The sequence below is a fragment of the Thermobia domestica genome, chromosome 14 (assembly GCF_964235325.1).
Source record: "Thermobia domestica chromosome 14, izTheDome1.hap1.1, whole genome shotgun sequence".
Classification (NCBI taxonomy): domain Eukaryota; kingdom Metazoa; phylum Arthropoda; class Insecta; order Zygentoma; family Lepismatidae; genus Thermobia; species Thermobia domestica.
This window is the reverse complement of record NC_137467.1, coordinates 31941258-31954322: the sequence shown is the minus strand read 5'-3', so window position 1 is coordinate 31954322 and position 13065 is coordinate 31941258. Positions and strand designations below refer to the sequence as shown.

Here is a 13065-nt window from a genome sequence, read left to right as displayed (position 1 = left end):
TTGCCATTTTTGGCCAAATGTGGTTAATAAAACACAGAAAAAAATTCAAATCGATACCTCAATTTTTTGAAGGGCTGCCATCGGTTTGAAATTTTTAAAAAAATGATCAAATCTTAGATTTTTTAAGACACTAAATGAAACATTATAACTTTACACTATGTTCCACTTTCGTAGTAATAATTGTTCCCCAGATAGTCCTAATATAATGTAAAAAGATTTCAAGACTCTACTTCAATTTTTTTAGTTGCCACCATCCCTCTGAACTGTGTGTGTGTGTGGGGGGGGGGGAGTCAATGATCTTGTGTATTAATGTATATTTGTAAAAATTTCGCAAAAATATTTAAACATGTTAGTGATTTTTCTGCCAGGTATCAGACACAATGGAGTCCAAAATCAATAAAATGAAATGTATTAAAGTTTTCATACATTTAGAAAACATATAATATTTTAAAAGTTCCAGAAAACTCGCTCAGATACAACATTGTAGTTCTTGAAGCACTTAGCTCATTTCCAAGTAAATTTATTACATTGGAAATAACCCAGAACTCACCACGATGAGGTGGCTGCAGTTCGAGTTCCGCCCTACCTCCAACTCCTGGACTTATCTTTAATTTTGTAGTTGCAGATTACTGGTTCTGAAGTTGTCAAAATAAGTCCATGGTGAGCGTCTGCACTTCACACAGAACTAGCCTCTTCTGTCACTAATGTTATCATGCGCTCTACTGATTGAGTGGCAAGGAAAACTTGTTACTTATTCACTTGCAACTGTGGCAATTTTTATGTTATGTTGCAGCTCATCTTTGCTTAGGTATTGTGATAGTAGGGGCTCCGTCAAGACACACTCAGATCAGTTTATCATATCAATGTAGATTTTCGCGTCTAATTTGACCTCAGGAACTTTGAATTCTCTCACACTGACAGATAAGGATAATGTTCTTGCTTTCAAAATTATTCTCCAACCGAGCCGCCTTATGTTCGCGTTTGTGTCCGATATCATTGCCCGAAGTAAATTCTCGGGATGACTAAACTGTATATTTCACATTATCACTGGATCTATGATGGATTTAGTATTTGAATCCATAGATCTAGAAAATAACATAAGTTTCTATAAATGTTTAGCTCCTTGTGTGCACCATGGTTCACTTTTAATATCGAACCATACAGAAGCATAAATATTCATTATGTAGGAAACCTTAATCTTGAGGTCTTTTGACGGATTTTCCGTTCCGATGTAAAAACGCAAAATTCCACTAGCAGTTGTCACCCACCTCGCCTGATGTAGATTTCCTTGGTCCTCGTTTAAAGTTTGTTCAGCTTGTTTTAAATGTTCATTTCCACGTTTCTTGGTTCTTTTATACCGCTTCATAAGTCGTTTTGATTCACTTTTGTCTATTTCTCCTATAATCATTTCCCTTTTTGTTCTTTGGTCAAGAAGAAATGACACATCTAACTTTGGCATTCGTCTTTCTTTTTCACATTTACAGTGAATCAGTGGATCAGCACATTTATACCAAGCAATATCAAATAAGGTTTCTCTGTCAAATTTTTGAAATTGTACTATATTAGGATTTTTTCACTGATTTTAGGAGCTGACGAAATTTTTCGTGATATTGAAGAGTTAAGGCAACAATTCGTTGTTGACTTAAAGTAGCTTTTCCACATAGAGATGACTTCTTCCAAACTTGAATTTTTTAGAAGCAACTATGTAAGTAATGTCCTAGGCTGGCGGATCTTTTCTAGAACCGGAATTATTCTTTGTTTCCCTTATACCACAGGAATTGTTTCAGCACACTTTCTATTGTAGGCAGTTGAACACAACTAAACTCCTCTGGAGATCCAGTAACAACGTGAATAATATTTTTTGTGTCCTCTGACCGTAATCGAGTCTTATTCTCCAATTCCATGTTGATTCAAGCAAAACGATTGTGCACTCACAAACATATGGAAAAAGCCACAGGCTTGTAGACAATAGTATCAAGCAAGAAAACAGTATCACGCGTCAACAATACCAAACTAGCAAAAGCATAACACTCATATGTGATAAGTCACCGCAAACAGATTGTTATGTCTGAGCAAGACAAGTCCATTTGTTTCGATAATTGAGTTGCAGAGAAGGCAGGTGCCACACACGAACATTATAAATTTATCGATCCCCCCCCCCCCAAGTCAAAGCGGTGGGGCCACCTCATAAACAGAGGCTAACGATTTTAAATTTCTTTTCTCTGTATATTTGAAATATTTGCAAAACAATTATAACTAAGGGAAATACTCTATAAAGTAATAAATATTTCATTTGTTGTTTTAAAAATCTACGATTTCATTTTTTCTTTTTTTCGAATTTGAAGCCAATGGCGGCATCTCAAAAATGGAGGTATCGATTTGAAATGTTTTCCATGTTATATTAAGGCAACTCTTGAGGCCTTTGAAGTTGCCAGCATGCAATAGGTTTTGAAATTCAGATTTAAGCAAAGCGCCTACAATGTCCGTGAACCCGCCATACCTAGCTTCTCTGCTGGTTGCCTAATACCATAGTTTCGGCTGCAATTATGTTAATCTTATGGGTTCAAAACGGCCCTTAAAATGTTGCATAGAACAATAACGATACAGTTTTTGAAAATTTGAATGAAAACTGGATAATCTACACAAAAATTGGAATCGACCGGGAAAAACGGCACATTTCTAGCGCGTGGGGTTTTCGAAATCTCATTGTCGAATGGATTAAGGACAAACATATAAACCTAGCATTTTAAGATATTGATAATCATTATTATTGATGTAAAAATATCGAAGTCAGCGAAAAATAATTTCTTCATGCTTGATTTGGAATTCTAACCTTCATCATTGGTCCCGCAGTTACTTTCATCGCAATACATGCAAATCGACGCTACGACCCTGACAACTACGCTTCCCTTCTATCCTAAGCGGGCTTCCTAGGTAAGCGGAACATTGTCAATACCAGTATTTTTTTTTTTCCCCGCAGAAAGTAGATGAAATATGAAAAAGTTAAAATATCTGAAAATTAGTGTATGTAGATTTCAGACTTGTAAACACAAATATAAGAATATTGTTATTTAAGAATTGAAATCAACAACAAATTTTCCCAGCACCTGATTTTTACTGGAGTTAAATTAGATTGAATTTTAAGGAGTGATAAGTATGACGGGGTCAGGAATCGAACCTGGGTCTTCGGCTTGGCTTACCGGATGGTATATTAAGAACTACGCTAACCAATTTCGATTGATTGGTTAGATTGAGGTTTAGCGTTCTTTTAAGATATACGAGACATGAAGTGCCATCTTAACGTGGGATCCATCAACATGAGCTCCCACCGGGATCCAAACCCGGGTTTCCACCCCAAAGGCACGTACGCTAACCATATAGCAACGATAGAACTCTTAGCCAGTCCTACTGCATATCAGCCACATATTTGTCCTTATGAAAGCAGTTTCTGCACTTTATCAGTGCATTGAAATTTAGTGAATGATACATGGGTCGTTCACTCTAGGCTGTAATATATATATATATTTGTAAACTACATACATGTGTAGGTGGGTCCTTCCTTACCACTCCACGCAATCTACATTGAGATTCAGACGTTTGTCTCACTGTAGCACCAATTTGTCCAAACCCTTTGCAAAAAAATCAAGGGTAGCTATTTAGCACTTTTCTCACATTCCACTCATCTGTTTTGAACCGTTCACCGTGCAATGCAAACTTTAACAACGGAAAAAGATGGAAGTAACTTGGCGCTAAATTGAGGCTCTATGGAGAGTGGGACAGGCATTCCCACTCTTAATTCTTCAATTTTGTGTCTTGTTTGCGTGCTAAGTGGGGGGTGGGCGTTATCGTCAAGAAGAGACCTGATCTCCTGTCAACTGGTGATGAAGAAGAGGGCTAAATACCCAGAGCCCTGATTTTTTTGCAAAGGATTTGGATAAATTGCTGCAACGGTGAGACGAATGCGTGAATCTCGTTGTTGATTAATGTGGAGAGGTGAGGAAGGACCCATTTACCCATGAATGTATAATTTACAAATGTATTTTAAGGGTTGCGGTGGCTCAGTGGTAGAGCGTTCACCTCTGATGCTTGGGGTTCCGGGTTCAAACCCTGTTCCCGCCAAGTGAACTTTGTGGTGGACAAACACCGTGTGCGTGGGTTTTCTCGGGGTTCTCCCGTTTCCTCCCACTTTATTCATTCCACCATTTCACTCATCTCTCATCATCACCGTCTCCTTTAGCCTAACCGGCATAACCGTGGGACGTAAAACTCAAAAATTTCATTTCATTTCATTTCAAATGTATTTTAAGAAAATATTTTACAGCTTACGGAAATTTATATATTGAACGACCCACGTACAAGTTAACTTTATTTAGACTCATGAATGACATATGAAATACTCGTAACGGTAAGTCTTCTGAATGCTTCTGAATGAAGGGTTCTATACAGATAACAAATTAGGCGCTGTTGTGAGTAAATAATTAACACTTCTCGCAACTCGAACCGGAGATCCAGGTTCATTTCCCGGTAAGAGCTTTTGTAATTCGAATTGTACGTCAAATTGGTTGTCCTCGATTTATTTAGTCTCGGCGCTGAAAAGGGGCGTTAAAATATGAACAAACACACAAATAAAAACTCAGTCAAGTAGTTCTTGATTATTTACTGATTCAAGCTGTAGGGTACATGTTACATAAATATCAGTGAACCTATCTTCGTACCTTGACTAATAAATATCCTTTAATTATGTATTATCTCTATCATCTCTGTGATCTTGGTCTCGATCACAACCGTTGTTGTAACTTGATATTAAATAAGTTTTTTTTTCTGCCTTGAAAAACAAAAGTGTATCACAGAGTTTTTTAAATACCATATTTGCGCGAATATAGGACGCACCTGTACTTTTGTCACGAGCTGACACAGTTTTGCGAAACAAAGTTGCTTTTCTTTTTTTTTTTCAAGAACAGTTACTGTATATAAATATTCCGTATATCGTCGCTGCGCCTCGAAGAACCGCTATGTGGCATTTTTGTCGAAAATGAGTTATGTCGTGCAAATAAACCAGAAAGATTCAGATGGCAGGCGTCCCCTATAATGTCATAAGTTAATATTCAATTGTTTCGTCCCAACAATGAAAAATTATAGATTGAAATTTTAGGCTTCTGTTCTCATCACGTACGCATTGATTAATGTATACAAATCCTCTATGTGCTTACAAAGGCGCAAAAGGTGCTACGTAAACACAAAAATAGTAATATAATACTTTTGAAGCAAGCTACAACAATGTGCAGTGCATAATATATGCAGAACCAATCTTATTACATTTTTCAAGTGTTTCCGTGTATTTGGCAAAATTTTAAGAGTTTGGAATGTGTTTTGCTTCTCCTGAAAAGTTGTGGTTTTAACAGATAGCGGTTCTTCGAGGCGCAGCGACGATATATTATATATACTGTATAACAAAGATACGTATTTCTTTTAATAAAACTATTAAGTGTGCAAGTGCTTTTTATGCCAGTGTAAGATGTTACCGCTAGCCAATGAAGGTGGCATTTTTTTCGAACAACGTATGTTTTTCTGCTGTTTTCTTCCAAGGTCTTTGATGGTTTACAAACGTAACTGCAGTGAGTTGTAATGGTATTAATTTCAACCCACAAGATACGTATATATGTCATTTTGAAATTGACGATTTAAGAACTGAAGGGGAAAATCTCGATTATAGGCTGCACCGTGATTTTTCAGGCCAAACTTTTGGGAAAAAATTGGGCCTATATTTGCACAAATACGGTAAACAATGTTATGTATATACAAGGTGTTTTCAAAAAGTGTTGTACCTTATTTTTTTCCCGCGTAAACCAATGAAGCGCGTGAGCGTTTCTTTAGTGTACATCTAGAGGGGAGACTCATGCGCAGTCATGATTTTTTTCCCGCACGCAGAAAACGTCAGTCGCTGGCAGTCGGCCAACGAGTGAAGACGTGTAGTGATTGGTCGTCGATTTTTTTTTTTTTTTTTTTTTTTTTTTTTTTTTTTTTTTTTTTGTAAAATCACAGAAAAACTTGAGCAGCAATATTGCATCAAATTTTGCCAAAAGCTTGGTGATACCCAATCGGATCGGTACATTCAATTTTGAACGAGAATTTGGGCATAAGGAAATTGTCCGCGAAATTTGATTCAGGCTTTCATCGCCAAACACAATATTCCTGTGTGTCGTCAGGCTCCCTATTCAATCGACATGGTACCGTGTGACTTTTGATTATTTCCCAAAATGAAAAACCACTAAAAGGGACCCGATCTGAGTCAAAAGAAGACATCATGCGGAATGTGACGACACGGTTGATCACCATTCCAAAAATTGCGTGCATTACCAAGGAGACAACTTCGAAGGGGATTAGTGTTCCGGATTTCTAAATCAATAAATGCGTTTTTGCCATTCAAAGGTTCAATACTTTTTGAACACACTTCGCATCACTTGTCTTTACAACTTTCTACACTGCAGAAAACACTTTATTTCGTTGTATGTCCTCCCGTTCTCCTTAGATAGATGAACTTTCTATAATAGACAAACTACCTTTTGTTCTGTTTCCTCCTTTAGATTGATTTTAAAAAATCTTGGTTATCCTTTTAATGTAATTTTTTTAATGTCCACAGATTAAATCCTAGTAGATCTAAACTTAATTTCCTGAATTTAAACCATCTTGAGATTTTCACTGGGCTAACCTTTAATAGTAAGCAAGCAAGCAACATAACTAACATTACATTCAAATCCACCTTCACTTGAATAATTTCATATCAAAATCCGTACTAAATATCTTATTGTAATAAAAAAAAAAAGTTGTCCTTTGGCGTGGGAGACTCGGGTTCGATTCTCGGTGGGAGCTTATGTAGTTCGGATTCCACATGAATCATGAGATCTACGTCTCATATAGCCTTGCTGCTGAAAAGGACGTTAAACTCAACTCAAAAAATAGTTGTATTTTAGGTAACGAAGTACACCTATTGTATGAAAGGTCCTTTAGAAAATGGTTATAAGCTATGTACCATGTAGGAGAGTTTGAGTTCCTACCAGTCCAGCGATAAAACTTTTGTATGTTTCATACTCAATGTTACGCGAATATATGATTATTTGAAGTTTTATCTTACATTTTTAGGTCTACCAAGAGATCATCCAGAAAGTTATCATTACTACATGTGGAACAATTTCTTTAAACACATCGATATCATCCCAGAAAATGTGCACATTTTAGATGGTAATGCAAAGGACCTACAGGAAGAGTGCGAAAACTATGAGAAATTGATTGCCGAAGCTGGTGGTATTGAACTTTTTGTTGGAGGTAATTATCTTAAGCACATGTATATTAGACTTTAACTTACTTACGGCCTGTGGAACCCTGAGGCTCAATGCCGCTTTCACGAAAGCTCTCCAGTCACTTCTGTCCTTAGCGAACTGGATCCAATTTGTAATTTGTATTCCTGTTTTTGTGAGATGCATCTAATATTTTCCTCCCATCTGCGCCTAGGTCTTCCTAATACACTTTTCCCGATTGGATTTCCAGTGAAAACTTTGAAAGCTTTTCTACTTTCTTCCATTCTCGCTACATGACCTGCCCACCTGAGCCTCCTAGACTGGATGACCCTATCAATGTTTGGTAAACGGTATAAAATATGCATTTCCTCGTTGTGAAGTTTCCCTCAGTCCCGTACCTCTTGGGTCCGAATATTCGTCTCAAGTTTTTATTCTAAAATACTTTCAGTCTGCGTTCTTCCCTTAAAGTAAGCGACCATGTTTCGTAACCATACAGCACAACAGGCATGATAATCGCTTTATATATTTTAAGCTTCAAATTCCTCGACAGAATTCGCAACGACAAAAGATTTTGAACTGAATAACATGAATTTCCTGTTTTCAGTCGACATTTAATTTCTTCTTGAATATGGTTTTGGTTTGTTAATATCGATTCTAGATATTTGAAAGTATCCATTTTATCAAAAGTATTATTTGATATTTTAACGTATCTGTGATCACGATCTCGACAAACTTCCATGTATTTAGTTTTTATCTGCATTTACTTCTAAACCTATGACCCTGCAAGCATTTAATAAGGTCTCTGCATTTCTTTCTATTATTCTTCTAGTATCCCTTATCAGATTTACATCATTGGCATACGCCGCAACATGGTGAATATCATTCAGCTCTAGGCCCTAGTTGCTATCTTTGATTTTCCGTATAGAGTACTCCAGGCCAAAGTTTATTATTATTATTATTATTATTATTATTATTATTATTATTATTATTTAACTCATGAAGACTTTATGTATGAATGTGTCAAGAGAGTTCATGAAATCAAAAGTTTTGAATGTAACTTGAAAGTTCTTCCATGTTGTTGCTTCTAATAATCAAATACATTTTTGATTACAGGTATTGGTCCAGATGGTCACATTGCTTTCAACGAACCTGGTTCATCGCTTGTGTCGAGAACCCGAGTGAAAACGTTAGCTCAAGATACGATAGAAGCAAACGCAAGGTTTTTTGGAAATGATTCCGCTAAAGTTCCTAAACAAGCGCTAACTGTTGGAGTTGGAACCGTAATGGATGCAAGAGAGGTACCTTATCTCCTTTTTGTGTTTGAATTGTTGAGGTAAAGTTTGTTGTCATTATTAAGGTGGATTGGTAGATGTTTGAGTTTAGGGTCCCTTTCAGCAGCGAGGCTATATGAAACATCAATCTACAGCTTAACGTGAAATCTGAATCACACGAGCACCCATGCCACAGGCGCCTATGCTATTCACATAGCCGCAAGGGAGCTCTGTCATCCCCTTAAGCAATCGAAAGTTACTGAAAGAATTTTGATGAATGCTACTATCTGTGTCATTCGATGAAATTTCGTGCAAACAATAGATTCACACCCCTTATTTATATGTCAGTTTCTAGATTTCAGTTGCAAAATCCTGCTGAATGCTTGCAATGGTTCCACTGTATTATTAGCCTAGCCAGCATAAGCGTGGGACGCAAAACTCAAAAATTTCATTTCATTTCATATTATTATTATTATTATTATTATTATTATATTCACAGGTAAAAACTACAGCGTGTCCATAAAAATACTGTAATACTTACAGCAGTAATATAACGTCGCTTTGGATAATCGTATTGAAATGAAATTGGTACATTTGAAAGAAAAACTTAAATATTTTTTACTATAGACATTGAATGTGGGCCCCACAAGTGGTGATGCAGACATCAAAGACGCATTCCCATTCACGTTCCAACATATCTGATGAAATGGACTGGATGGCAGCACTGATACAAATTTGTACTTCTTGCTAGTTTTGAGGCAGTGGGGATACATAGGCACAATCCTTTACGTAACGCTATAGAAAGAAGTCACAGAGCGACAATTCAGGTGACCTCGGCGGCCATTTGTAGAAGACATTATCATCATTTCCGTCACTTCCAATCCATCTTCCTGGAAGCCACTCATTCAGATGTTCCCGAACATGTAAATGCCAGTGAGGAGGTGGTGCTCCATCTTGTTGGAAAATACAGTCATTGCTGCCTTCTTCCAATTGTGGAAATAACCAATTGGTGAGCATGTAAACACAACTGTGCTCACCAATTAGTGAGCACAAAGTAAACATGAATGAATTTACTTTTTCTCTGTTCGATTCCGTTCAGTATTAACATTGTTGTCCATTGTTGACACGCATAAAAAATATAAGAGTTTTTCTTACAAGTGTGACCAATTTCATTTACATGCAATTATCCAAAGCGAAGTAATATCACTTTAAAGTATATTATTTTTATGGACACGCGTATTTTCCAGATGTGAATATCTGTGTATTCATCGTAGATTCAGATCACTTCCCACAGCTAAACGTGTTGGATTGGTGCGATTGAAACGTGTGTTTTCAATCACACTCTGTAACGCAGTCAACGGCTGGACCGAAATCACGCTTACGATGTACATGTTTAGAAAACAAGCTGGGGTGCCCAGTCAGTTAAAAGGCAGAAATTACCGTCTGTTTTTGTAGTGTGGTGATTAACCGAGGTTTTCTACATCGGATTTCTACTTCTAATGAAAAATGGATCTGGTTATAGAGCCGTAAATGGTCAAGATAGTGGTTGGATCGTGATCAATTACAGGACGGTTTCCAAAAGCACCCCTTCCCGCAGGTGTTGGTACTATTATGGTAGTGTGTGGTAGAGGTTCCATCATGTCATCCATTATGGTAGAAGTAATCCATCATGTCATTCGAAAAGAAACTATCGCTGTGAATCTTTATATTGTGGATTTTATTAAATGCACCTTATACTTCCCCGTAATCATCCAACAGACGTGGTGACCTTATGTGATGCACGTTCACATATCATTCAAAGGAGAGTTTTAGTATGAACACTGTATTCTTCTGACGTCTCTCCCACCGACTACCACCTTCCTGGAATCTGGATCAGTTCTTTGCAGAACAGTGATCGGATAGTGCAACCTGCAGTTGAGGACTTTGCGTCGTAGATTCTACTTCTATTTTTTTCCCCTTTGAAAGTGGTATATGTCATCTCTGGAAATCTCAATCTCACCAAGTCAGTACTTGTCGTTAATCAGTTGCAGTATTTTCTCCCCTCACTTTTTTCCTTACACTGTATTGTTTGTCATATCTCTTAGAACATGTGAAATTAAAGGAATTTGGTGTCAAGAGAGAGTTTTCAGTATGATTATAGGCCACTTATACAAACCAAAATAGTGAAAAAAATTAAGATAAATACTTGTTTGTACTTGTTTTCCTTAATCATAGTTTAATTTTTGCTTTTCAGCAGGGCCATGTTTAACATTTTTTGTGCTCTGGGTCATTAAGAAAATATCCCATCCCCTCAATATCAATAAATACCAGTGTATAAAATTACAAAATGTAAACTGATTAATCAAAGTGAAAGTGTTAAAAAAGAATGTACCCGTGATATCAATATGTGCGTCCATAATACATTTGCAGAACTGAGAAATAATGGTAATAATAATTTTGCCTCTTTGGGCCATGCGTAAATACGGCTCTGCTTTTCAGTATTTCTTCTGTACGGTTGCTACAGGCATTATTCTAACTACATCCCTTCTGTTCACCATAGTATACCACCATCCTTCTATTTGTAGAACACCAAACCAGAAATTTTATAATTTTAAACATCAAACTTGAGAAAAAGTGCTTTAGAACACACTAAAAAAAATATTCATGTCTTAAGAAGGGTACACACGTATAAAGCAAGCTTTTATTTATTTTTAGGTAATGGTTCTAATAACAGGTTCACATAAAGCATTTGCATTGTATAAAGCTATTGAAGAAGGAGTCAACCATATGTGGACAGTCTCAGCATTCCAGCAGCATCCGCGAACTATTATGATTTGTGATGAAGATGCGACTTTAGAATTGAGAGTCAAAACAGTTAAATATTTCAAGGTAAGTGTTCATTTATAATCTTATATGTTTTTATATTATTATTAATATTATGAAACATAAATAAGAAAACAGAATTATTTAGTTTTACACTATATTTACAACTATATAATATTGATAGGAACAATGCAAGGACGTAGCATATGGTAGAGGGACTGATTCATGTACGCACACAATTAAAGATATATATATATATATATATATATATATATATATATATATATATATATATATATATACATATTAATGCTGTTGATCTACGAGGGATGTCGAAAAAGTAACGACGTAAAAAAAAATAACAGAAAGAACAAACCAAATTGTATTATATATATTTGAATCTTAAGCTATTTTCCCACATAATCGCCATGCAAATTAAGGCACATTCCGTAGCACGAGTTTTTCAATACCGTTGCGGTAGAAATCTGCCATCTTCGATTTCAGCCACTGGCTTACACCGGCGTGCAGTTCGGGGTGAGTCTCAAAGCGTTGTGTAGCGAGCCATGTCTTCATCGCTGGTAAGAGGTGATAGTCGTTTGGCGCCAAATCCGGGCTGTATGGTGGGTGATCGAATACCTTCCATCCAAAACCATGTAAGAGCTCTCGGGTACACTTGACCGTGTGAGAACGTGCGTTGTTGTGAAAAAACACCTTCACGCTAAGTTTTTTCCTGACGCTTGTTTTGAATTGCACGCCTTAACTTTCTCAGTGTTTCACAATACCTCTGCCAACAGAACCTAATCGCAGAACGCACCTCACAAGAGGTGGGATTTTCTATTGCAGCGCACATTGCAACACGTCACAGAAAACACAGTGAGAGCATCACGGTCCTCACGCTACCACAGCTGAAAGCGTACTGAGTGTGGCAACGTTCTGACACCAAGATGGCGACTCTAGCTCCGCCCACGGCCGTGATAGGCCAAAACGTCTGCTACTTTCTGGACAGCCCTCGTATTTCAGTGAATCCAGGTTTTGTATCTGTTTATTTCAGTGAATCATCTTGTTTAAAAAAAAATGTTTTCCGTAAACTCATTTGACTGCTGTACAGTCACGGGCAAATGTTTCCTAGGGGCTATGTATGGAAATTTAATGTATAACGCTGAGAAACTGTTGACTGTGATTGAACGTATAGTCAAAATTATACTTTTCAGTGTTTAAAATTATACTAGCAATAGTTGCAAATGATAATGTGGATAAAACCAGAAGATTTTTGGCCGGTGCTTGGGGTCCCTGGTTTGATTCCAGCTCGCGCCGTGTGGACTTGAACTACTTTCAAAGATTTTTGGGGAAATCAGATTGCGACGAGTTGATTAATGAAAAGTATGACGTGCTTGACTCTAACCAAAATTTGATTTTAAAAAATAAAGAAAAGTACCAAAATCGGTTCTCTGTTGAATCCAATTCAAATTAAATGTTATTCACATGAAACTCTTAGCCCAATTTGGGAGACTTGAAAGAATACCGAAATTCAGCGACAAGGAAGAAAGAAATGTCGTCCAATAGTTATCTGATTCGTTTTATAAATATCGGGAACACGAACTTTGCTCTGTGCAGAGGAGTTGAATAATGGAGTTTTCTGTAAACTTTACACTGATAGAAAACGCAAAATAAACGCCCAGAAGGAAACAGTTCACAAA

General features: G+C 36.9%; 1 protein-coding gene across 4 annotated transcripts in view; it reads left to right on the top strand.

Annotated features, from left to right (window-relative positions):
- The window catches only part of Oscillin (glucosamine-6-phosphate isomerase Oscillin), an 80130-nt gene that overhangs the window by 21047 nt on the left and 46018 nt on the right, over positions 1-13065 (top strand). For all 4 annotated transcript variants that reach the window (XM_081737844.1, XM_081737845.1, XM_081737842.1 and 1 more), the window contains exons 4-6: positions 7141-7323; positions 8409-8593; positions 11261-11434. In XM_081737844.1, coding sequence (XP_081593970.1) covers positions 7141-7323; positions 8409-8593; positions 11261-11434 — 542 coding nt within the window. The remainder of the gene's footprint in view (positions 1-7140; positions 7324-8408; positions 8594-11260; positions 11435-13065) is intronic.